The following is a 26,313-nucleotide window of genomic DNA, read 5'->3' as shown; positions in this document are numbered from 1 at the left end:
CTCACACATCTATAATTTATGTTAGGACTTCACACTACATGAGAAACACATCAGACAGGCATCCTTCCATCTGCAGATGACTCACGGAGGCAATTCATTCCTAAGACTTCATCAGCACTGTTCCTGACAGTGGGTGACCTACATTAATCCTGCTTCAATCACGAAGCAGGCAGAGACATCCGATAAAACTATGGACATGTCCTCAATGCTTGATGCATTTTTACAGGACTCTCCCCCATATCTTTTACAATCTGCATCTTCACAGTTTTCAGCTGCGACATGTTGAGGTCAGAGCGATTTGTTCAGTGAAAAGCGTTTTATCGTCTGCTAAGAGCAACACGGAAAGCTAAAGGCGAACAGTTTGCAGACAAATGTACCCCTGCCATGCTAAGCGCTTAATGCATGTGGGAGTTCAAGTGTGACAATCTCAGTATGTACTTTTCTCTCCTTTGGTCCTACTTTGTGTTGTAAGTATGAGTGGTTCTTGTTTAATCTGCTTTAAAAAAAAAAGAAAAAAGAAAAAAGGAAAGAACACACAAATGTCATTTACAGTTTATCTGCTGAAAAGTTCCTGCTGCTGCACGGGAGATGACATTGTTGTTGAGACAGAAATCTGCATGAAGCTTGACATTACACACACTAAAATGACTTTAAGTTAACATTTATTTTTTTCAGTTAAGTAAAAATAAATGTTTTGTGTGCAACACAAAAAAGAGATAACAACAGCATGACTAAAGTAATGCAGGAAGAAGAGTTCTCCAAAAAAAAAAAAAAAATGACATGACTGAATGTAAAATAAATGGAACACTAAACTAAAACAAGTCAGACAGCAGATTGGCGATAAACACAGTAATAAAATATTTTTTTTAAATAACTAAGGTTAATAAAACAATGCAATTTATTTCAAATCAAACACTGTCTGATTAGAGCATATGAAGAGATAACAAACAAACAAACAAACAAATGAATAAATAATAAATAAATAAATACAAATTACCAGGATAGCTTTGAATTTATTCCAACCATTCATCCATCCAGTGGTTGCGATCATCTCTTCTACCACTGCTTACCAACGTTGCTGTTCAAATCTGTACATTTACTCTTATTGTATTTCCTCTGGTGAACACTAGTGAACTAAAAGCTGTAATTAATGCTTTTTCACTGCTTCTCTTTAAATGCACATTGTGATGGTAAATATTCTGGTGAGATAATGAGATACTGAACTACACTCAGCTTTAAAACTCATTCATGTGAAGGAGCTCCTGTTCCAGTGCAGAGGACTGTGTGGGTGGTGCATGAGACTGTATTACTTCATAGTGGGCGAGGTGTGAAACTGTGTGTGTGTGTGTGTGTGTGTGTGTGTGTGTGTGTGTGTGTGTGTGTGTGTGTGTGTGTGTGTGTGTGTGTGTGTGTGTGTGTGTGTGTGTGTGTGTGTGTGCGTGTGTGTGTGTGCCTAAAAGCCTGTGATGATGGTGGTGTTTTCTGTGCATTAGCCTCTCTGAGCTGAAGAGTCCTCAGGATTCTTGCGTGGAGCTGCTCCGGCAGCAAACAAGCGCATTCATTATATAATGTCTGCAGAGCAGGTCGGTCCAGCCTTATTGATGTGTGAGTGGTGGATGAGTGGACACGAGGAGAGGAGGAGGAGGAGGAGGATTTCCAAAAACTGGCAGCGATAAGGGGGCTGAGAAAGACACGAGGTGCTCCATTACTTTCAGCGTTTGTTGAGAAAAGAGATCTGAGCTCGAAAAACAAGTCTAAATATCCATAAATTTGGTTCTAATTTTCTTCTGCTTGACATAGATGTTAACGTTACGTAAGAGATATCAAGCATCATTTTGAAACTATGATACTGCTATGATGGTTTTAGGAGTGTTTCTCCGTCTGTTTGCAATCATTTGTATTTTTGTTTTAGTAAAAATTCATTGATTTACAGCATTCCTAAATGTAACTGCTGTTTTATGTTAATTTTAATATTTTATCATTACTATAAAAATCTGAACTCAGTATTAAGGTTGATCAGTTCCAGTCAAAAAAGATGTAATTAAATGGCATAAAAAAAAGAGTTAAAGGTGAGATGATTATCGAGCAGCAGTACCTTAACCACATCATCCTACGTTCTCCCCGTATAAATTTATGAAAAAAAAAAAAAGAGCAAGATTCCAGGTAATATCTTCATCCTTGTGATTAATTCATCAGCTCCCTGAGACACAGACACACAACATTTTGTGATACATAATTCACAACACTGTTGAGTGGGTTTATACTCTCAACCCGCAAAATACCCGAGTATTAATGTCGATATTAATACTAGAAATAAGACAAGTCATATTCCCTTTGAGCAAAATATTAAATAGTTGACTCCTAATAGTTTTAAAAAAATATATAAAAGCCTGTTTCATGTGTTTTTGTTTTTTCATTATGTCCATTTAGTTCAGTTCAGCAGATGAAAAAACTCTCGGTTTACCAGAACTGTTTAATTGTGTGCGCGCCTGCACGCGTGTGCGCGTGAATTGTTAAAAAGGAAAAAAAAAAATCTTGTTTCCTAGGTAACCAAGGGGTTGAGTCTGTTTTTAGCTGCAGGGATGCTCCTAAACGCTCAATCCGAAGCGTGGGGGTCGGAGGTTAACGAACATCCGCGTTAACGAACGATGCGTTCTCACTGCGTGTGCGCACCAAAACGAACCAGGAATGATTCCACGCACGATACGGGCGGGGTCCGCTCGTTTGGGGGGGGGGGGGGCTGATTGGGGGAGTTTCCATGTGAGGCAGGGCATCAGACTTCCAATTCCAGTTTAGCTCACATGAAAGGTTGTGTCCGTGTATGAACTCTGACCTGGAATAAACGCCTCCTCCCTCCTCACTCCATCTGTTCCAGTGTAGTCAGGGTGTTGGATATGGTGGGTAAGGGGGGGCGGGGGGTTCTCAGTTCAAGTCACACGTATTAACAAAGACCACTATTCATCTGAATTACTTGTACATATCCATCCCTGCACCTGACGCGACCCTCGCTGTCCGCGGATGTGACCGACGCGGTCGGTAGCTGCTTCTCCTCCAACATCAGCATCAGATGCAGCATCAGCAGCATCAGCAGCATCAGCAGCATCAGCAGCACCAGCAGCATCAGCAGCATCAGCAGCATCAGCAGCATCAGCAGCATCAGCAGCACCAGCAGCATCAGCAGCATCAGCAGCATCAGCAGCACCAGCAGCACCAGCAGCATCAGCAGCACCAGCAGCATCAGCAGCATCAGCAGCACCAGCAGCATCAGCAGCATCAGCAGCACGCCAACGCGCCAAACCCAGAGCGTTTTACCCAGTACGACGGGAGCGCGCAGTACCGCGGCGGCGCGCATGCACAGCTGTCAGCACCAAGGACAGCAGCCAGTCAGAGCGGGGCGACCAGGCAGCGGCGCGATCAGTCCGCACGGAGCGCGCAGAGCACCGGCTGCAGAGAGTCACACACACACACACACACACACACCCCGGAGAGGAAGTTTTGGGACTATGATTCGAGTATTTTCTCTAAAACCCACAAAGATATGAGAGAATCTACCGAGGAGAGCAAAAGAATCTGGACAATGTGGTTTTGGACGTCCCTGGTTGACAGCCTGCCCCTGAGGAGGATCATGCACATTCCTCCGCATTGCACATAATTTTTCTCCAGTTTCCTCCGTCTTCTTCTTCTTCTTTTTCTCCTTCTCCGCCCCCCCCCCCCCCCCCACCCACACCCCCCACCCCCCATCGCTCTCACCGCCCACCACCTGGCTCGGATCTGCAGTGGACTGGCTTGAGCTTGCCCAAAAGCCGGTCGAGTCCCCCCCCCCCCACCCACCCACCCACCCACCCACCGGAGAGAAAAGCCAACCGGGCTGCGCCGCTCCCGTCGGTCCTTCGGCTCCTCCGCGATGCGTCTGTTCCTGTCCGCGGTGCTCTTCTGCTGCTCCTGCGCGCAGGCCGGCTGCGAGCCGAAGATCGTCAACATCGGAGCCGTCCTGAGCCAGAAGAGGTACGAGCAGGTCTTCAAAGATGCCGTGACTCAAGCCAACCAGATATACGGCAGGGACAAATTCAAGCTGACCGCCATCTCCGTCACGCACAAGGCCAACGCCATCCAGATGGCTCTGTCCGTCTGCGAGGACCTCATCTCCAGCCAGGTATGATGGAGCAGCCGCGCTGTGAGGCGCGCCGCATGTGGCGCACCTTTGACGCATCTCTCTGCGCCTTGGTTTTAGGAAGTTGTTGCTTTCAGGGAACAATTGTCACACCAGCTGTATTTTCTCTCTCTGAAATGACCAGACTGGCTGCTATGACTTCACCAGTTTTAACTCTGGATCATGACTAAACTGTTGTCTACAGTTTCCTGCAATCAGCAGCAGGAACATATGGCTAAATGTGTGACATCAATAAGCACACACACTTTTGCAGTCTTGTCATTTATGGAATTTGGCACTCAATACCCACAGTTTATCCACTTTGTCTAGTTGTACAGTAGACACCCCCCCCCCCCCCCCCACACACACACACACAGACCCATCTGTTCCACAGATGTTACCAAAATAGGCTTCTGGTTTTGGGGCAGATGAAAGGGCGACTGTACATTTCAGGACACACAGCTGCAGATCTACTGGACTGGAAAGAGAACCAGTGAAGAGTGAAAATGCGTGATATGCCATTTGCAATTAACAGCTTCGGCTTTCACCATGTGTGTGTGTGTGTGTGTGTGTGTGTGTGTGTGTGTGTGTGTGTGTGCGTGTGACATGACTGGACAGTTTGAGGGCCTGTGTGTTGTCCTTCAGGGGTGGATCTCTGGATTCGCAGCGATCTGTAATGTGTTACTGGATTGAGAAGGATTTTGAGACACAAGAGGTTCCCGTTTGAACAGAAGGGTTTTCATCCCGGCTGCCCAACGGGCTCTGAAAACATCAACCATATGTCCTTCACTCCTAACAAACACGTATCATGAGTAATGCATGGTGAGCTTGTACGTGCCACAGAGAGTTAGAACGCTCAGCCGTCCTCTGGTGTGATGCTCATGAGAGGCGTGAAGTCCTGCTCAGCTCACACACACACACACACACACACACACACACACTCACACTCACACACACATAATCAGGCTTGAGAGGACGACCCACATCTCCGACGCTGCTTTCATGTCCTCTCTTGCTCTGCCTACTGTAATGACTCTAATTAATACCGGCTTGTAGAATAATACTGTCACACCCACTCCTCTGTCACACGGTCACCCCAAGCGTGAGAATTTTACACTGCGTGGGTCACACCGACGATGAAATGGCGTGTCTTCGCACACGCCTCTGTCTTGTATGTTAAACTCTTACTTGATTTCATGAAGGGTTTAATCAGACGAAACTGTGTGGACAGCAGCGGCGGGAGCCGAGGATGGAGGGAGGGGGCAGCAGATGGAGGAGGAGATGCCCGGGAGCAGCGCTTGGAAGATAGAGCTCGTTTTGTGACCCAACCATACGGACTGCTCGCATCCCATAATCCATGCCTGCGTGGCCACGCCAACTTCATTCCTCTTCATTCACTGCTCTAAGGCATTTCCCAAGATTAACGTCACAGAAATTATTTTTTTTTTGTGGTTTTTTTTAACTGAACTCATGGACAGCCGTGATTTGCTCGACGAAGAAGCGTCTGCTAACAAACTGAAGACAATCGGGACAAAAGTTAATTTTTTTTCCATAGTTTTTCCATAATTTCCAAAGTTTGTTTTTTTCCCATATTGTAATTGGTCACAATTTGGGAATTGTACAATTTTCTCTTAACTGTTGAAATCAGGAGGTTGTGAGAATGTGAATATAACCCTGTCATCCACATACAGAGCAAATTCTCCCTTGGCTCCGTCTGTTGACATTCTACAAAAATTTAATCAGATTACAGTATTTTCCGCACTATAAGGCGCCTTTAATTTTCTCAATTTCTTATAATCCAATGTCCGTTTTACAGGCAAACCTCGGTTTCCGATTACAATTCGTTCCGGAATGCTGTTTGAATAGCGATTTGTTCAAATTCCAAATACATTTTTCCCATTACAAATCATGTAAATGGTCTGAATCCGTTCCAAGATGCTAGAAAACTACCTTTTTTTTTCAACATAATATGTTATTTCATAATGTCATTTATATATAAAATTGTATAGTAATGAAACATATCAAAGAAATGTAAAAGAAAGAAGCAAACACGAGAAAGAAAGATAAAAAAAGCATTGACGTAATCAGGTTAGCCTAAGGTACGAGTTACCGTCGTCTTTTGGACAGAATTTTGCCGTGACTCATACCATAGGCAATGGAACACAAAGAAAATGAAAATTACTGAATACAGTAAACTAAAATAAAAAGCGCATTACCATCACGTTTTCTCTCGACTTTTCACGACTTTTCTCACCTTTTGTCGGGCTTGGTGGTGAGAAAAAGTTTTTTGTTTCGCGTTCGACTTCCAAATTTTGTTCGACTTCTAAGACAAAAAAAATTCTGAATTTTTTGCTCGAATTCTGATTTGTTGGATGTCTAAAGCGTTCGAAAACCAAGGTTTGCTTGTATATGAAAAAAGTTTTCAAATAGACCATTCATTGAAGATGAGTTCTCAGATGCGTTTTATAATCCAGTGCGCCTTATGTATGCAAAAAATTTTTAGATAGGTTATTCATTGGAGGTGCGCCTTATAATCCAGTGCGCCTTATAGTACGGAAAATACTGTAGATTGCTTAATAAATAAACTTTATTTTATTATAGATAGCCAAATCAAAAATAGGTCGACATTTTTCCTCTGTGGGATTTTGTGAGGGATGAATCTTTCAACTGGTCTCCATGTTTGTAGCACATTCTCCGGGTATGACCGGTGGCAGAGGCATTTTGTCTTTTTCCAGCGTCAGAATGACAAAGTGTTGTTCTTCTGTGCCTCTTCAGGTGTACGCTATCCTGGTGAGTCACCCTCCCCAGTCCAACGACCACCTCACTCCAACACCCGTCTCCTACACCGCAGGCTTTTACCGCATCCCCGTGGTAGGACTCACCACCCGGATGTCCATCTACTCCGACAAGGTGAGTGATGGATGAGACGGATGTAAAGAGAGACAGAGAGAGGAACACAGGAAGGATGGTGGAGAGAGAGAGAGAGAGAGCGGCGTGAGGAGTAAGGAGCTCCCCTGGGGCGGCTTCAGAAGCTCCTCAGATTAAACGTCCCATCACTGCCCATTAGAGCAGCTGTGATTAAATGGGTTTCCAGTTGAAAACTGAAAGAGCGTCATTAATCCTGCCTCTGAACTTGGTAATGTTTTTATGAAGCTCAAGCCACTAAAATGAAACTCACAGCCCAGGAAAATAAAATGATAAAGACTTTAACAACTCAATTTAAAGGCGATTTAAACAACATCCCATCTGATGTCTGAAGTCAGCTAAGATAAGAGAGAATAAATCCAGACATTGATTTGAGATCATAGTATAGATTACAGGATGTTTGTCTATTGGTGATTAGATATGACATTTAAAGCTGTTATAACATTAAGTGTGTTCATGTACATTGATTACACTGTTAGATTCTGGGTCCTACCTGGTTTTATAAGAGAGAGATGGAGACAGTTAAGGACTTTCTTCAAACTGCTGCGACAAATTTGGAAGCAGATGTTTTCAAAAATGACTCAAAAATGAATGATTTCCTTCACTGCGAGTAAAACTCTATCAACAAAGGAAAAAGTTAGAAAGACATTGGTGTCTACCAGTTTACTCAAAATTGCTGAATTTTCATATTTAAGGCTGAAATACTGAGCAGAGACCTGCGATGAGGCACCAGCCAGCCTCGCCTCGCCGTGGATTGATCAATGGCTCAGATAGCTGTGCAGGTAGCTAAACAGTGAGACCGTAATGCTATCTCTCTATATGTCGCTATTAAAATATGTTTGCTCAATGAACTAAATTCCCATAATTTAGCTAATGTATATAATCTAGAGTGTTTTTTATTTGTCAACAACTGCATGATTGCAACGCCTTTCTTGAGGTGAGCTGTCCTGAAATGGTTGGGAAAAGGTACGAAATTGTGCACGCAGTTCTCCTGCCTCATGGTAGGGGGCGCTGGTGAGGATTCTTTTTCCTCTGCCGTAGAAGAAGTGACAGGAAACAATGATCTCAAGTCAAGTGCAGCCATTCATTTGTTTTCCGTTCGCCTTGCCTTACTATAAAAACGGAGGATTTACGTATCTCAACTCAAATTTATTTTTACCGATGCTTGTGTTCAGAAGGAGCGGCGCATGGACTTCGTACATAAGTAAACGTAACATAAACAAACACGTAGGAAACAACTTTTTATTTTAATCAAATGTGCTAATTTGTGTTTCGCAGTTTGTATGTGTAAATAAATCTGCTCTGAGACTTTAAAAATGAGTCAGTGCCGCAGCACTCATGAACCTCAGTTGCACGTCACTGGTGTCCACATACTTGTGGCCGTGACATAAAACATAAAGACCTCAAAGGAGCCAGGATCCAGGTTTTGTCCTCCAATTTCTATGTTATATTAAGAATGTGATTGTTCCGTCTACTTCCTGTTCCGTCCTCCCCAGAGCATCCACCTGTCCTTCCTGCGGACGGTCCCTCCCTACTCCCACCAGGCCCACGTGTGGTTCGATCTGATGCGCGAGTTCAACTGGAACCACATCATCCTGATAGTGAGCGACGACCACGAGGGGCGGGCCGCTCAGAAGAGGCTGGAGACCCTCCTGGAGGAGAGAGAAACTAAGGTGAGATGCTGCACCCCCCCCCCCCCCCCGCCATCCTCCTCCTCCTCCCCTCCCCTCTCCCCGGCGTTGGAGCGTCAGGGCTTTATGAAACCTCTTCTATGTATGTGACTGTTCTCCTTTTCTGTTGTGTGGCCACATCTCTCTTTCTCGCACCACTGTGTAAGCACTGGCTAACATTTCTAGAGACATCTACGGCGTCTAATGTGGTCTAATCTGACAAAAGTTTGTACGTTTATTTGTTCATCTTCACTTTGCTTTTTACCATAGTCTAAAATTGTCTATCCACAACGGGAGCCAAATAGCGGACTTTAACGTGGGGCTTCGTAAAACCATCGCAGACTCAAAGTTCTTTCCTTTCTTTCCTCGGTTTCATTACTGCGAGCAGAGACCGAGCCTTTATTGCATCCTGCTCACCAGATATGTTGGATTTTCTTTCTTTTTTTTTGCCCCCCCACCTTTTAGATACTGCTGATGCATCCGTTTTAAGTGCAGCTCTGAGCTGTGTATGTGGGTCAGTGAAATGCTGATCTTCTTTGAGCCAAAACAGACTTGAGACCAGGACACAATATGTGCCCTTTAGAAACAGAGAGAGAGAGAAAAATAAGGAGGAAAGACAACGGCTGTCTATCGCATCTATCTCACAAAATGAAATTACCTTGGGTTATTTTTTTTCCATTATAGTCTATGGTGCTTGTCCCTCTCAGGGGCCCTTTTTTGCTGTAACTGTGTGACAGACTGAAATGAGTCCTGATTCAGAGATTTAATTAAATCACAAGCTGATGAGATGCTGAAAACGACAGGAAAGCCACAAAGGTACGGGGGTGGGAGGGGTGGGGGAGCTGCTTAAAATGAAGCGACTGGGATGATTGCAGGCAAAGCGAGAAGAAGGAAAAAAAAAAACCCCAACCAATTGAAACGTTACAATTAATGATGTCGGAATTTCTAAAACGCAATTTGGATTTAAGCGACGACGTCGCGCCGTCTGGATGTGACTCACGCCGTCGTGGGGAGGAGAAATCAAGCGCCTCCAGGAAGCTCCTTTCACGTTTGCATAATCCGAGTTTGCATCTCAGAATGAACCCATCTGTGCCTGAACATTGAATCCCATAACACCAGGAGCAGCAACCCTTCTCCACTATGAGGCCCTAATTATGTGTATTTTTAGTCAGCTGGAGCATCTTCAAGTCTTGGGCATAATTTATTTTAAAAACTGTCCAAAATGTGTTCAGCAATAATTACACTAAGAGTCTCACAAAATCTAGAGCAACACCAGGGAAACGGAACATTTTTCTTTTTCTATCAAGCTGAGAACAACCAAAAGCGCATCCTGCGTCCGATTGCATTTCATTGCTCTGTGCCGCAGAGCTCCATTGTCCTCAACGAACTGTTAACATTGAACGCACCCCCCAGTTCATTCTGAGAATGAAAGATCACAAATGTGTATTAATCCTCAGCTAAAAAGGCACTATTATCCCCTTCATGAGTGTTTTTTCTACGGAGCTCAGCTGTCTGAGGATATTACTGAGCTCACTGAGCTACCAAAAAGTCTTTATTTGTGGGGGTCTGCTTTTAAAGATTAACGTCTTTCATAAGATCCAGAGAGCTGGAGGCTGAGTGTCACAGATAGGAGAGGGAATTTTTATAAAGAGACACGTTTGAGACTCTGCTGGTTTGGGTCTTTGCATGTGATTTGTTCATATTAAGGTTGGACTCAATGACAATTTTTTACTGTTATTTAAAGCTCCTATTGAGGGATTAGAATTCATCTTTGATTGTGTATTGTTGTAACTCATGATGTGAAAAGAAAAAAATCCTCTATTTGATAAGTTAAGACATCAGGAAAATATGATGGAAGCTTTTTTCAGGAGTTTGGTCCAAAAGTGTTAAAACCCTGCTCTTAGAAGCGCTTCTTTGCAGAATAGGTCAGTGTACAGAATAATGTGTGTGTGTGTGTGTGTGTGTGTGTGTGAGACTAAAAAAAGGAATTGGCCAGCTGCTGCCAGTGATTTTTTTTTCTGGCAATTTACTGTAGAGTCAAATGTGAACTTCACGGCTGCGAGCCGTCAGAGCTGCTGGTATTAGCGGCTTTATGAGGCTAAAAGTCTGGTGCAATGAGGAGAGGAGAGCGAGAGGAGAAGGGTAAGTAAGTGTGTCAACAGCTAAAGGCTGCAGCATACAAACACAACTTTAATGCTTTTTATATATATCCTTAAATATATATATATATATATATATATATATTTATTTATTTTTTCAGTAAATAAAGTCAGTGTCACAAATTGTTTAGTTGAGCCCTTCTTCGCCGTGAGAAAAACGCAGACCAGCATCATCCTTTAAGGATGGAACATTGTCATTCTCATGGATATTTAACATTTTACAAATAGAGAACGAAAGCATTGCTAGGATGTGCTCCATATATATATATATATATATATATACACACATGTTTACACGACAGGATCAGGTAAACGGTTGATCTGTGAATACAGGCTGATCCTGTTTAAAGGTGGTGCTGGACAAGAAGCTGCAGCTAATGAAAAGACAGACGGGTTATTCATGTTAATCGCAGTAGAAACTCACTTCATTTCCATTTTTTGCTCCGTGGCAAGTTTTTAACAAGGCCTGCAAATTCACCAGGGATCACAGCCACCACCAGTAAGACACAGTGGACGTAGTCAGCATGCAAATGTGACCAACACAACATGAAAAATGAATGCCTGGCTGAGGATACAAAAATAGAGCGCTGCGGTAAAATCTCTTGGGGTGGAAGGGGTTGAGAGGGGGTTAGATAGTGGGTAATTCCATAGTTATCAAGGTATTATGATTGACTGAACCACTACATTAAAATAAATGAAAATTTAAAAGTGATCATTTAGGATTTAACATTATAAGCACTCAAACATCACCGTTGGACCAGGGAATAAAGAGGTGGGTCTGAAAAGCTTCGGCTGTGGATGGAAGAGTTCAGATTGATGCAAGTGGACTTTCTAAGGGGAGGCGGACGCAGCCGGTGTGACTGCAGTGTGAACTGTGTGTGTGTGTGTGTGTGTGTGTGTGTGTGTGTGTGTGTGTGTGTGTGTGTGTGTGTGTGTGTGTGTGTGTGTGCTACTTATCACCTCTATGGGGCTCTACAAGTCTTTATACTGCATAGTTTTAGCAATGAGCTGCTTTTTTCAAATATCGACAGGAAATTATTACCTCTTAGGTTCAATAGTAAAAGACTTAAATTCCACAAAAGTTTGAATGTTTTTCTAGAAATAAAATACTTGAAGCTGTTTTCCATAAACACATAAAAATGAATACATTTTCTGTGATTCATTTTATTTCGAATTTATGTTTTTTCCTTCTTGGGTTTTACAGTCTTATCCAAAGATGAAACCATATTGAAACAATTAAAATGCATTTATCATTTAAAGGTGGTGTTGTGTGATGGTCCATCTACTCTTTGTATGATGCTCCATCACACTAGTCAGTAATAACTAGCGCTGAGGTTCAGAGCTGGTGAAAACGGTGCGTCAGTGTAGTGTTAAAAGAAGGTTCTTAGTATGTAAATTTCAGGCCATTTTCATTGATTACTACTGGACCAAGAGTTTAAGCAAGTCAATACTGCTGATTCAGCAGCGCTGTTAATTCATGCATTAAATACTATAAATAAATCCTGGTACTTCTGTGTACTTTAGATGTTGATAGGTTGTATTCTTATTTTTATTCTTATTTTTATTAAATCTCTGATGTTCTTTACGAGCCCCACGGTTAAAGATCCCAATTTGAAGCAGAAAAGTGGAGATTTGTTGGAATGCTTTACTGCCCTCCATTTTCAACTGTTTATAATATTTTTCTGTGTCTGCATATTTTCTCTGTGCACATTACTCATCAGAATAAAAAAAGGAACTATGAAAACCTCGACCAACTGTCCTTTGACAACAAGCGAGGACCTAAGGTATATTTGCATGGTCAATGCACGCCGCCCACCAACTTTCCAAACGTAGCAACTAGAAACCAGCCCAAACCAGTCACCAGCCGACCCAGAAATGTCCCTCTCTTGGTAGCACGTGTTTCTTTGTTTTTTTACTTTGAGACATTTTCCCTATGATTTCAATGAAGAATGATTTTGTGATGAAAAATCTATAATTTCCGATCATTCCAGGGGAAAAAAAAAAAAGAAAAAAAAAGAAATCAGTGAGCAGCGCCCCGCTTATGCCATTTTCATTTTCTCCTTCAATAAAGGAATGCATGTACACAGAACGCACACGCACACACACACACACACACACACACACACACACACACACACACACATACACCGATGCAAACACACCCACACTCAGAAACAGTTTGCAATTTCATTCCTTTGTGGAGAACCGTGTGGAACGACACCGTGGTCCAGATGCTACTTCTTCCTGTTCTGTAGCACTTTCCCAGTTTTCAGCAGTTTTTTTTGTTGGGGGAAAACGTCCCCCTCACCCCTCTTCACCCGTTTTTAGTTACTGGTTGCATTGACCTTCTTCTTCCCCCCTACCTAACACATGCACGTCCTTCTTTGGAGCCTTGATAACCCTCAGTTTGCATGCGAAACAAATGCAAAAGTTTTTTTTTCCCTTCAAGCTTTTTTTTTTTTTTTTTTTTTTTTTAAAACCTCAGCCGGTTCCCCCCTGGATCGCTTTCCTTTTTTATCTGTCTCCCGTTTTAAAAAAAAAATAAAAAAATAAAAAAAATGAAATGGGCCGAGTTCAATCCAAGCAGGTAAAGAGGCAGCGGGGTGTCTGAGGCAGGGGGAAAGTAGCTGGCTTGACGTTTCTTATGCCCCGATCACAGGCAGAGAAAGTCCTCCAGTTCAGCCAGGAGACTAACTTAACTGCCCTGTTGCTGGAGGCAAAAGAGCTGGAGGCCCGAGTCATCATCCTGTCTGCCAGGTGAGAGACCGGAATCAATTTTTAATTAATTTTATTACATTTTTTTGTATTATATTTTTAGATTTACTGGAGTTGATGTTTGTATTTTATTCATGCTTACGTTTTATCCAGTTTTATGTAGACTTATTAAAAACACACACACACACACACACACACACACACACACACACACACACACACACACACTTTATATTACAAATGAACATACATTTTAAAACGAGAAACCAGGTTTCACATTATTTAAGGTCAGAGAACCCCACAAATTAAATGTTGAAGGCACATACTGACAAAATAATTCCCCCCCCCCCGGGGACGTTGTGATATCATGACGTCCCTCTCAGTTCAACAAAGACAGTACTCCAAAAACATGAACGTAAAAATATTTTTATTCCCATATAAATCTACAGTATTTTCCACACTATAAGGCGCACTGGATTATAAGGCACACCTTCAATGAATGACCTATTTAAAAAAATAAAATAAAATAAATTAAAAAATATATATACTGTATATGATCAGTGATATATATATATATATATATATATATATATATATATATATATATATATATATATATATAGTGTATATATATATCACTCATCACCAAAATGTACGCAAAATGTTCCTCCTTACACCAAAATCTTTCACCTCTATTTCTACATGGACACCTCCAGTGAGGAAGACGCTGCTGCGGTTTACAAGGCCGCCCGCTTCCTCAACATGACGGGCTCGGGCTACGTGTGGCTGGTGGGCGAGAGGGAGATGTCGGGTAAAGCGCTGGGCGAGGCGCCAGACGGTACGATCACTGAGCAGAGACACCCGGCTTTATTCGGGGGAGGGGGGGAGCCCATCATAAGGCATGCATGATCAGAGGGATTAATGAATGAATGCATCCCATAATTAAATGTGCCGTATTGAAACGTTTCAGCAGTAGAGGAGTAAATGTGAAGTGGCGATGACCTAAAGGTGTATTGGTTGTGCTTCAGTGGAGGATTGATGTCTCTGAATTCTGGTGGATTAGAAAGGAGGACTTTTACAACAGAACGCTGGTAGAATCCTGAGCTTCTCGCTCACTATTTCATCACTTTGTGTTCACAAATGTCAAATTTATCCACAACAAACTCTTCACACAAACTGTGCATCCCTCCGATGCATCTTCTTCCAGGAATCCGCCAATCAAAAACCTACTGAAGCTGGATTGTTGCTTGGTTTAAGTTTAGTTTTGCTCTCATGTGGACCCGGTCTCAGGTCTGATCGGCCTCCAGCTCATCAATGGGAAGAACGAGTCAGCACATATCAATGACGCGGTGGCTGTGGTGGCTCAGTCCATCCAGGAGCTCTTTGAGAAGGAGAACATTACAGAACCCCCCAGGGGATGCGTGGGCAACACCAACATCTGGAAAACGGGGCCTCTCTTCAAACGGTGAGCAGAGACGTGTGTCTTCATCACACCACGACGTTTGAGGATCTTTAATAGTTACACGTTATTCAGGTTGGGGCTGTCCATTATTAAGTTCCTTAAAAAAAAAAAAGATTTTATACCAAAGTCAGATCAGAATATTTCCATAAAAATATTGATATTTATTAAGTAGAAAACCAGAAAAAGAGACAAGATGCGAAAGAAACCTAAACACAGTTGATTTTTTTAATAACAATTGATCCAAAGCTGCCTCACAGAATAACACATCTTTAAATCTTTCAGAATGTGCGAGAGGTGAGTTGATGATGGATCTTCTGAGTGTTTTCTTTAACAGCATAAATAACAAAAATGAACTCAAGGCTTCTTCATCACAACAGCCGCCGCTCTGCCTCATTTATCATACTTCCCTTCATGTAATGCGGGGGGAAACAGTTCTTTTACGACCCCAAATGAGAGTCTCATACCAAATTACGCACGATAAAACGCGTCGTTACACTCCTAATAGGCAACACATAATATCCGATGCGCCGATTCACACGAGCAGCAACTTTCATTTGCTTTGTTTCAGGGTGTTGATGTCATCTAAATACCCAGAAGGCCTCACGGGACGTGTGGAGTTCAATGACGATGGCGACAGGAAGTACGCCCACTACAGCATCCTCAACTATCAGAAGAGCCGACTCATTCAGGTCGGCATATACAACGGAACGCAGGTGAGGCGGGACGGGCGGCGTCCACGACGCCACCGGGGGTTCTTCTTCATTCACACTGTAGCATCACAACACCTGTGGGTTGCTATGACAACACTTTTTTTTTCCCCCCTGCACTTTTCTCTGCTACTAACTGCATAAACCTCCAAAATAAATGAGATCCAAATAAGTCTTTGGTAAACCACGAGTGGATAGAAGGGGAATAAGACAAAATTATTATTCCGCCATGTGTAGCCTATTTTTTTTCTTTTTGGATTTTTCTGGATTCTATCTGTTTCAGTCTAGCATGATCATAAAAAATGTCAATGTAAAAAAATTTTAGTTCATTAAATGCGGCCAACTCTGCATCGCAAACACATTGCGATTTGTAATAAATCAGAAAAAAATAGACGCCGATTTAAATAAACTTGACAGAGATGACAGAGACAGAAAGTTATTTGAGATGTTTTTAAAATCATTTTACCAGATTAAGTTCTTGTTAAATTTGCGGGTGGATGTGAAAACGAGCCGACCGTTCACACACAAACTCCTGGCCGGGTCATGTGGTCACGATGAGCAGCAATTATATAAAGCTGACTCAGCGGCGATGCCCACCCACAGCTACATGACCGTTCAGCTTTCTATCAGTGCTCACACAGGATTCTGTGTGTGTGTGTGTGTGTGTGTGTGTGTGTGTGTGTGTGTGTGTGTGTGTGTGTGTGTGTGTGTGTGTGTGTGTGTGTGTGTGTGTGTGTGTGTGTGTGTGTGTCTCCACTACAGGTGGTGATGAACAATCAGAGGAAGATCATCTGGCCCGGAGGAGAGACGGAGAAACCGCAGGGCTTCCAGATGTCCACTCGATTGAAGGCAGGTCGCGTTCAGCTCTGTAACTCCGATGTGACAGTTGTGTCGACACGGATAGAGGATGAACTTTGAACTGACGCGCTCCTGTTGGACAGGGCGCTGACATTTGTTCCTCAGATGGGAGTGAAGTTTATCTCAGCTCATAACTCAAAGTGATGTATCTGCTGTGACTTTTATCCCTCTAATCTTGTCATCGGCTTCAAAAGAACCTCTCATCCGCATCCCTGTCGGATATTTTTTACGTTTATCTCTGTCTTTGTGTGTATCTGTGCTGGGGGGGGGGGGGGGGGGTTTGTGCACCCTCTGGGGTTTTTTTTTTCTTGAGATCCCTCAGGATGAGAACAACTCTGTGATAAACAGCTTCGTGTCACGTCTGCTGCAGATTGTGACGATCCACCAGGAGCCGTTCGTGTACGTGAAACCCACCCAGCCAGACGGGACGTGCAAAGAGGAAATGACGCTGAATGGAGTCCTAATTAAAAAGGTTATCTGCACTGGGCCCAATGAAACCATCCCAGGTAACACTGCAGGGACGTTTCCATTGTCACTGTGCTTTTGATGCACATGCCACCCACTAGAAATGCATACATATATATGCAGTAGGTATCTATATATGTATGCATAGAGCTGAGTGTGCCAGTCAGACTGAGAGCTTGATCATACGTGATCCGTGTGCTGTTCGGACGTGTGTGTGTGTGTGTGTGTGTGTGTGTGTGTGGTCGTCTTCATTCGCCGCCTCTGGACTAAAAACCCTCTCCTCGTGTTCTCAGCGTCGATGCTAAATTGAGACTGTGGCTGGTTTTGTTACAGGACGCCCCATCGTACCCCAATGCTGCTACGGCTTCTGCATCGACCTCCTCATCAAGTTGGCCATGACCATGAACTTCACCTATGAGGTGCACCTGGTGGCTGATGGGAAATTTGGAACTCAAGAGCGGGTCAGTTTTACACCAAGCAGCCTCGTTTGTAATATTTTTTACAAAAAAAAAAAAAAAAAATTTCATGCAGCACTTCAGGTTTCCTCCAAACATCTTTGACAGCGATTTGTTCTCTGTTATCGAGCCCCCGGAGAGAGAATGATGCGTTCAAATCAGCAATATGGTCGCCACATGAACGTGATGAATAGGTTTTCACATGGGGTACAATGACAAATGGGCTTTTTTCTGCTATCTGACAAAACACGCTCATGATTTCCACAACATTTTGTCTCTGTTTAAACCGATTATAATTTATTTACTGGCAATTTCCAGCATTTGTGAGTCTCCAGCCGCTGTGGTCGTCTTACTGAAGGTCAGCTTCCAGTTCTGATTTATGATCAGGGGTGGATTAGATTGCTCTTTCGATCCTGTATCTGCCATTTGTTCGATTGAACCTTTCAACGATTTGATTTTCTTAATTATCAGGAAGTGACTCTTCCGCCCTGTCACTTTTATTTATCTGTACCTTTTTTTTTTTTTTTTAATATATGATGCATAAAAATGAGAATAAAAATAAAAATGAGACAGTACCAGCTGAAAATCCTATGTCGAAGCAGGATTAGCTAATTTTATCTCAAAATGTGTTTACTGATGATGTGCTTCTTTCACAACAGAACGGTGTTATAAGGGGTGGTTAGCGCCTGGCTAATCTACGTTTTACTTTAAGCACAGAAACTGATTATTGCTCATAAATAACTAAAAAAAAAGCTACCAATACTAGGACAGCATGGAACACATGCTTCTGTATCAAAATCTTGGGTTCAGGCTATCTGACTGGCAGGACCAGCACTGAGAGAGGTGAGACAGGATAGTCTGTGTCTGTAGACGCATTCATTTCTCATTCAAGAAACCACATTTTACACTTGTGATGTTCTTCTGTGACTGATCTCATACGACAAACCCATTACCAGAGATGTGAAGCTCTTATACCCCCACGGGGCCTGACCCAAGCTTTTAAGCTTGGAGGTATTGAATTTTTTTTGACGACAGCCGGCTGTTAATAAACCGATGTTGACGCCTTCCTTTTGGGACCTCAGGTGAACAACAGTAACAAGAAAGAGTGGAATGGCATGATGGGGGAGCTCCTGGGGGGTCTGGCTGACATGATCGTTGCCCCGCTGACCATTAACAACGAACGGGCCCAGTACATCGAGTTCTCCAAACCCTTTAAATATCAGGGCCTCACCATCCTGGTTAAAAAGGCAAGTTTCTACCTTTAACTTCTTCTCTGCTCTTTCAAATTCTTTCTCTGCATCGTAAAAACGTTTTGAAGGAAACTCGTCTCGTTGTGACTGTGCGTGTTCTCTCTGGGTTCCATCCGCCACGGAGTTCACATGTCAGCAGGTCTTGTATTACAGAATCTGGATGCATTTCTAGTCAACCAGTCATTGTAATTAATATTCATATGTTATTGTTCCATAGGAACACTTTGCAGCTGAGCTGCATGAAGTTTCTTTTTTCTGTTTTTTTGGAGGTAAACTGTGACGCGATACATTTTTCATAATCTTTTTGTTAACTCAAAGGAGATGATGATGAGATGACACAAATGTGATCGAACATTAACTGTTAGCAAATTCATGCACGACAATTTTACTGACTAAAAAAAACTCCAAAAACCTACAGCTACTTTACAAAATCAGATTATTCTAAATAAATAGATAGATTAATTCGATAAATCAATAATGATCGATCTCTGATTAATACCGGTAGTGATGGAGCTCTGTGTGTTTTCAGGAAATCCCTCGCAGCACGCTGGACTCGTTCATGCAGCCGTTCCAGAGCACGCTGTGGCTGCTGGTGGGTCTGTCGGTGCATGTGGTGGCGGTGATGCTTTACCTACTAGACCGGTTCAGGTACAAGGGGGACCTGTGTTTGTGTGCGTGTGCCCGTGTGTGTGTTTGTGTTTACCCACCAGTGAATAGATGAATGTGTGTTTGTGTATGTATGTGCACTCCTGCGCACTGCAGATCTTCCCTCGGTTTGGACTTGAAGGCAGGCACAGGTGAAGATCGGCTCCGACCATTCCACCACTCTTTCCCTTTGCACTCTTATTTTCCCTTTTCGAGTTTGTGTCTCTCTTTCTTTACTCACTCATCTTCAGTTCCCTTCCCTACCTGGGGTGGCCAGGGTTTTCCCTTCTACACTTTTACTGTCAATTTCTCATTTTCTCTCCTGCAACCCTCCCAATTTTTTGCCCCTAGCCCGTTTGGAAGATTTAAAGTAAACAGTGAAGAAGAAGAGGAAGATGCCCTCACCTTATCGTCTGCTATGTGGTTCTCTTGGGGAGTGTTGCTGAACTCTGGAATAGGAGAAGGTGAGGCAGAGCCAGTGACAAATTATCAAACTAAACACTGAAAACTCCAGTTCCTTCTAAAGAAGATGTTCTTCTCCCTTCAGAACTCTGTAATGCTGTCAAGTTATTTGGTTTTAACACAGCTTGCAGTTGTAAAAAGACTGAAATCAAGGCGTTCATGGCTCAGGCGTTGCCTCATTGTCAGGCTTCTTTTTTTTAATGTCAAATTAAACTCTTTCAAATCACATTTTCTAAAGGAAGATGTTGTCTTTGCTCTTTTAGTTTGTCTTCTTGTGTTTCCTTTTCATATCTGGTGTTTTAATAGTCATATTTCTTCTGTTATATTGTTATCTTTGCATAGTTTTTAATGTAAGTGGACTCTTTAATGTATGGGCTCTTCTTAATAGTTGCAACAGAAGTAGAATGATTATAAGAGTGAGCTAAACAAAATGTATTAATCCTTGGGGGCACCATCTAGCTAACTCCACATGACTAATGCTATTAGACACTGAAAATGGCAGTGCTGAAAGGTGAACCCTTGAACTCACCACACAGGCGCGCCACGCAGCTTCTCAGCAAGAATCCTGGGAATGGTTTGGGCCGGCTTTGCTATGATCATTGTGGCCTCTTACACTGCCAACCTGGCTGCCTTCCTGGTGTTGGACCGGCCTGAGGAACGCATCACCGGTATCAATGACCCGAGGGTGCGTACAGGATGATACGAGAACTCAATCTTGAATGGATGTATTAATGGATGTCTTTAGCAGCCATGTCATGACTGTTTCTGATCCCTGTCCCCTCATACAGCTGAGAAACCCATCGGACAAATTCATCTACGCCACGGTGAAGCAGAGCTCCGTGGACATCTACTTCCGGCGTCAGGTGGAGCTTAGCACCATGTACCGCCACATGGAGAAGCACAACTATGAGAGTGCTGCCGAGGCTATCCAAGCAGTGCGTGACAAGTGAGTCACGGCCAGGCCGGGCCGACCAGGGCGCGTGTCGGCAGGCTGCTCGACACACAGACGAGGGACAGTTCAGTGAGCTCTTTGTCGGGGTTGGGGGCTCGGTGGGTGTTGGGGGATGTGGAGTTCTGGACCAGACAGAAGCATCAGGACTTACTGCCGCGTTCCCTCTGGTCCAGGTCTATCGCCCGACCAGGACAAAGTGGCAGGGACAGGAGTGTCAACAGCACTGACACCAGTGTGAGGTTAAGTTAACACTGAGTCCAGGAGCACCCTTTTTCAGGTTGTACCCAGACGAACATCATTGAGATGTGGGGCAATCCAATGGGGGACGCGCCCTCACCCATCTGGCATTGGATTTCATTTGGCCCCATAAGCAGAGCTTGCTGGTAAACGCTGACCGACACACACAGATGTGGTGTGTGAGAGAGCGAGAGAAAGGGATGGGAGCCCTAAATGTCTATGTAAATCATTGTACTGTTGCACCGTAACCCCCTCCTTCCCCTCCTCCTTCCTCCTTCCTCCTCCCTTACCCTCCCCCACACAGCAAGCTGCATGCTTTCATCTGGGACTCTGCGGTGCTGGAGTTTGAAGCCTCGCAGAAGTGCGACCTGGTGACCACGGGAGAGCTGTTTTTCCGTTCGGGCTTTGGCATTGGCATGCGCAAGGACAGCCCCTGGAAACAGAATGTGTCCCTGGCCATTCTCAGGTCTGTCCCAGCAGAAGCTGCATTACTCGTATGACTTTTATGTTTTCTTATTGATATGATTTCCTGGTCGCATATTGACCGTTTACAGCCATCCAGCGCATCGCCTCGCATCACATCTCTTGACGTAGCTCCCCCCTTGTGTGTCTGTGTGCGTTTTTTGTGTGTTTGTCGCCCGTCCTGTCCTGCTATCTCTGTACCATATACGTGTTCCTATCTGGAAATGAGCGGCTCTAGCGTTCAGTGCGTTTGTGGTGTGTATTAACTGTGTCACCTCTCTTCCCACCACCCCCAACCCCTTGCAGTTCTCATGAGAACGGCTTCATGGAGGACCTAGATAAAACCTGGGTGAGATACCAGGAGTGTGACTCAAGGAGCAATGCCCCAGCCACACTCACCTTTGAAAACATGGCAGGTATGGTCCTTATGGTGTGGAGAAAGCATTAAAGTGATTGGACAAAAACTGCAGTGGTAAGGTACTGTAGAGCTTTTTTGTCCAATACCTTTACAGAATCGTTGTTTTAGTGTCCCCGTGGGTGGAAGTGTGCCGTATAGTACCTGTGGCTTTTGTGCAGTTGTGGTCTCCCATTAATAGTGTGTGGTTTGCAGCTTCCGTCAGCAGTAGGAGCTGGTTGAAAAACGAGGAGTGACCACTGAGCGAGACATGCAGGCCATGCTTTCACGTCCTAGATGATTGTAGCTCACGTTGTTTTCACCATGTGTCCCTTCCCAACAGGGGTCTTCATGCTGGTGGCCGGAGGTATTGCGGCAGGGATATTCCTCATCTTCATTGAAATCGCCTATAAGCGCCATAAAGACGCCCGCAGGAAGCAGATGCAGCTGGCCTTTGCGGCAGTCAATGTCTGGAGGAAGAACCTGCAGGTAGGGTTGATCCCCTCTGCCCCGCTCACACCAAAGGGTGGAGGGGCTGAGGCTCTGTGGTGGATGAAAGCCAGTAGAGCCCCTCCTCCTGGGGGGGGGGGTCCCTGTATTGTTAACTCAGCCTCTGTAGGAGTTTTTAATTTTACCCATTAGCGGTGATCAGACGGCAAGATCACTGTCTGAGAACCTGTGAGCTCCAGGGCCTTCACGGAATGTAAGGCATCTCCAGTGACCACCACTTAGCTCCTAACAGTTCCCAGAGACCGACGGCACCCATGTCTCTTGTGTATGCCTGCAGGAGAATAAGGAGGTTTCTGGAAGTCAAGCTGTGCCTGGGACTCCCTCATTAGTATGTAACTAATTAGCAGAACCATTTCCACCCCCCATGTCTGCTAGCGTGACTATAATTACCTTTCCCTACTCTCTAGTCAAAGTTAGACCTCAACCTTCCGCATCCATAGCATGAACTAGAACATCTAGGATGCTGCTGCGACGCTTATATGCTTCATGAGGTCAGATGATGTAGAAATGAAAATAAAAGAACCAAAATGGTTCCACAAACAACCCAGAACTGATAATTGCAATCATAATGGTAGTGCTAATGTACTTCGATGTCTTCACGGTGGATTTCCTTCACTCTAACAACCATGCTAACGGCGGCCAGCAGCTAGCAATGGGATTGAAATGGCCATCCAGGCTCAATCACGCTGCAGTGTCTCTCCCATGATAGTCAGAATAACTGCAAAGTGCATCATGCTAGCAAACAGTCCTCTTACGCAGTGACAAACAACCAGTCTCACCAGAGACTACATGTAATGTGATGGCAGCAGAAGCGGGCGTCCCTTTGAAGGGTTAGTCTACCTAAACCTCTCCTCTACTTGCCCATTCAGGTACATCGGCAGCTAAATCAATAAAGTGGAGGTGAATGAAATCCCATATGTGATTCATTCTTTATGCGATTCGATTGAAACAACCCTTTAAGCTGCAGTCAAGCGCTATTACCCTCGACTCAGCCGACGGAGAGCACGATTTGCCTTCGACGCAATCAAATGAGGCCTTGAAGCGTTGGATCATTGGATCGCCCCTCCTCCACCCACAGCCCCTACATTTCTGTTCCTGCTGGTAGTTTCATCTGATTGGATAGGTTGGAGGTGTAGGGGTTTCATATTAGAGGCAGTCATGCTGTTGGTCTATGGTGTGGCCATGAAAGCCAGTGTGTTGACTCTCTAAGCTCAGTGTTTGGCCTTGCTGAACAGAGTCAGCAGGGCTGGAGGAAGGTACAGTATAAAATCACAAGTGCCTGACAGCAAATCAATGTCCTTCTGAGAGTGTCCTCCATCAACCTGACTACTATATGTAACTGTTGTGAGTCTCCTCATATGGATGTGTGTTCTCTAGGCGCATACAGGCGAATGCATGCTGGGTGGGATCACTGAGAAAGGAGAGGGACACACTAAACTGCTCATTGACCAGTGTGCTTTCTACCCATGTCAGCGATGATCCAGTTGATTTGTCTGCACCGTTGAACTAAGACGGCTCATGCATGCTCATCGTGCTCATCGACCATCAGTATGGGCCCTAAGGGTAAAATAACAGACGCGTGCAATCCCCACTATCCTAAATATAACCACTGTAATGGGGTCTCATGCAAGGAGAGCAGAAGAAGAAGTCACGTCGAGCTTGTACAGTCTGTTCTGTTCTGTGTGGATATTATTCAGGATATTATTCATACTGTTTGGCTGAGCTGATTCGATTACCTACATTCATTTTATATTCACACATTTTAAATAGCAGCTCGCTTACATAAGATACAAACTCATCGTGATGGAAAATCTGAGATCACAGTTTATGTGGCCGCCTCCTTCCTTAGTGTGGCAAGCGCTGAAACCTGGAGTGTCATTGTCAGCATAATTTTGACTGCTTGTAGGTGTGTTTGTATGTAATGTGCTGCACTGCCTCAGGTCAGTGTTTTATGCTCTGTGCAGTACTGTGCACCAATGCACCTTTAAAGAGACATGTAATCTTAAAGAACTCGCACTTCTGACTAAATCTGTTCACGTAACACATCCCTCATCCTCTGCAAGCTTTCTACATACCTGAAAATATAAGTTACACAAATATAAATCACACAAACAATGTTGCTTCCATGATGCTTTATAAAGCAATAAATCTGCACGCACTATTAGAAATGCATGCCCTAGATATCATTAGCATTAAGAGGTTGTAGCCACAGAGATGTAGTGGGGTAGACATATTTTTTTGTAATTTAAAGGATTTTTTTTTAAGCTGATTTAAATCTTTAATAATTAAGGAACTGGGCATTCACAACTCTCACTGCTGTCATAGCATTACTGTTCCATCATGGCAGCGCTCTGTTTTCAGAAACAAATGGCAGAAAGGAGCACTTAGCAACAAGACAGTGAACACAGCAGAGCATCTCCTGCCAACAGACAAATATTTTTTTCGTAGGAACCAAATCAATGTGTGAAAATTTTCATTGCCAAGGCTAATTTCATCTCTACTGTGCACAGAAACACAGATTTGTTTGACACTGTAGTAGTCATACAGTAATGTGGTATAATCTGTCTACTGCCCCCTAGTGGCAAGAAAAATCATGGATTACAGAACAGCGACATTGCTAGCAATTAAAAAATTAATCAAAAAAACAACAACATACAAATAAGCTCACAGAGCTCATTGGCCTAGCATTGGCGACGCTGTCCTGCCAGAATATTAAGTTAAAAAGCTCTTAAAGTTATTTGTGCTCATCATCGCGATCCAGAGTTTCTATGCTAGCTTTTCTCTTCTCTTGCTCCCTGTCGTGCTACTTGGTTTTAATGCTACAAATGACAATGAATTTGTTAAATTTACCTTGTAGATTTTTATATATCTCTATATCGACCTGCCTACGACTGACTTGTCTGTGACGGCGGGTGCTGAGAGTTTACCCAACAGGATGTTGACCACTACATCGCTGACAGGCTGCATGTCCAACTTTCAGCTTCCTCTTGTAAAACAGATGTTATTCAGAAGTGCTCTGTCTTGGTAAGACTGAAGCCGGTGTCAGTTTGGAATGAAAAAAAAAAAATGTCAGAAAACTCCTGGTTTGTGATAGTGATGATGATGATGACGATGACGATGATAATGATGATGACAACGATGCTGTTGGTGTATAATGACGACGCACCGTGGCAGCCCGCCTCTGTTTCTCGATAAGAAACAGACAGCTGCTGTCGACGGTGCGAATCCCCACGCCACGCTTCATCCAGCGGTCCAGCATGCCATGCATGGCCGGGACTGAGCACACGCAGCTCCTCATCAGGGCTCAGAGCGGCCGGACGGCAGTCCTGCATTCTGTGACGTGTAAGATTCAACAAGAACTGGAGTCTTGGGGGTTTTTTTGTTTGTTTTTTTAACTGAAGAAAAAAAAAAAGCTTACGATTAGACACTCTTTTTATACACAGGCTGACTTTCTGCATTTACTAACATGAGATGTCATCTTCCAACAGGAAAAAAAGATTTTACTCTTTATTACCTGCACTAAAATCAACCGATGCCGTGCACCAATCACTTCTCTGCCAGCTTTCACCTATTGTCCAGGCCAGTTACTGGGTGCTCACCACCTGATATAATGTCATTAGGGGGTTGAGAGACAAGTGCTGGTTGGTTGGGGTGACGGATGGTACAATTCTGCCCTAAAAAAAAGTCCCTTATCATGTGACCTGATGAAAAAGGATGTACTGCGAGGCCAGTGCTAGCCAGGATTGATATGTCATGCTATTTGTTCCGTGTTTAGTTAGTCTCTGTTTCCCCCTCTCTCTCCCTCTCTCTCCATCCATAAAATGTTTTGGCATGT

At 43.7% G+C, this 26,313-nt stretch overlaps 1 protein-coding gene across 2 annotated transcripts in view; it reads left to right on the top strand.

Moving 5' to 3' along the window:
* Nucleotides 1-3,904: 3,904 nt before the first annotated feature.
* The window catches only part of grin1a (glutamate receptor, ionotropic, N-methyl D-aspartate 1a), a 29,317-nt gene continuing 6,908 nt past the window's right edge, over nucleotides 3,905-26,313 (top strand). Inside the window, exons 1-20 of one of the 2 annotated variants that reach the window (XM_068334628.1) lie at nucleotides 3,905-4,153; nucleotides 6,926-7,060; nucleotides 8,572-8,748; nucleotides 12,626-12,688; nucleotides 13,564-13,661; nucleotides 14,336-14,457; nucleotides 14,910-15,084; nucleotides 15,650-15,794; nucleotides 16,551-16,637; nucleotides 17,017-17,152; nucleotides 17,445-17,572; nucleotides 18,649-18,813; nucleotides 19,346-19,464; nucleotides 19,813-19,925; nucleotides 20,460-20,608; nucleotides 20,712-20,869; nucleotides 21,417-21,578; nucleotides 21,881-21,990; nucleotides 22,312-22,457; nucleotides 22,756-22,806. In XM_068334628.1, the coding sequence (XP_068190729.1) occupies nucleotides 3,905-4,153; nucleotides 6,926-7,060; nucleotides 8,572-8,748; nucleotides 12,626-12,688; nucleotides 13,564-13,661; nucleotides 14,336-14,457; nucleotides 14,910-15,084; nucleotides 15,650-15,794; nucleotides 16,551-16,637; nucleotides 17,017-17,152; nucleotides 17,445-17,572; nucleotides 18,649-18,813; nucleotides 19,346-19,464; nucleotides 19,813-19,925; nucleotides 20,460-20,608; nucleotides 20,712-20,869; nucleotides 21,417-21,578; nucleotides 21,881-21,990; nucleotides 22,312-22,457; nucleotides 22,756-22,806 (2,688 nt within the window). The remainder of the gene's footprint in view (nucleotides 4,154-6,925; nucleotides 7,061-8,571; nucleotides 8,749-12,625; nucleotides 12,689-13,563; nucleotides 13,662-14,335; nucleotides 14,458-14,909; nucleotides 15,085-15,649; nucleotides 15,795-16,550; nucleotides 16,638-17,016; nucleotides 17,153-17,444; nucleotides 17,573-18,648; nucleotides 18,814-19,345; nucleotides 19,465-19,812; nucleotides 19,926-20,459; nucleotides 20,609-20,711; nucleotides 20,870-21,416; nucleotides 21,579-21,880; nucleotides 21,991-22,311; nucleotides 22,458-22,755; nucleotides 22,807-26,313) is intronic. The other variant, XM_068334630.1, reaches the window with a different exon arrangement.

Source organism: Antennarius striatus, chromosome 15 (assembly GCF_040054535.1).
Source record: "Antennarius striatus isolate MH-2024 chromosome 15, ASM4005453v1, whole genome shotgun sequence".
Classification (NCBI taxonomy): domain Eukaryota; kingdom Metazoa; phylum Chordata; class Actinopteri; order Lophiiformes; family Antennariidae; genus Antennarius; species Antennarius striatus.
The sequence above is the reverse complement of the archived record's forward strand: the minus strand, read 5'-3'. Positions and strand labels throughout refer to the sequence as shown.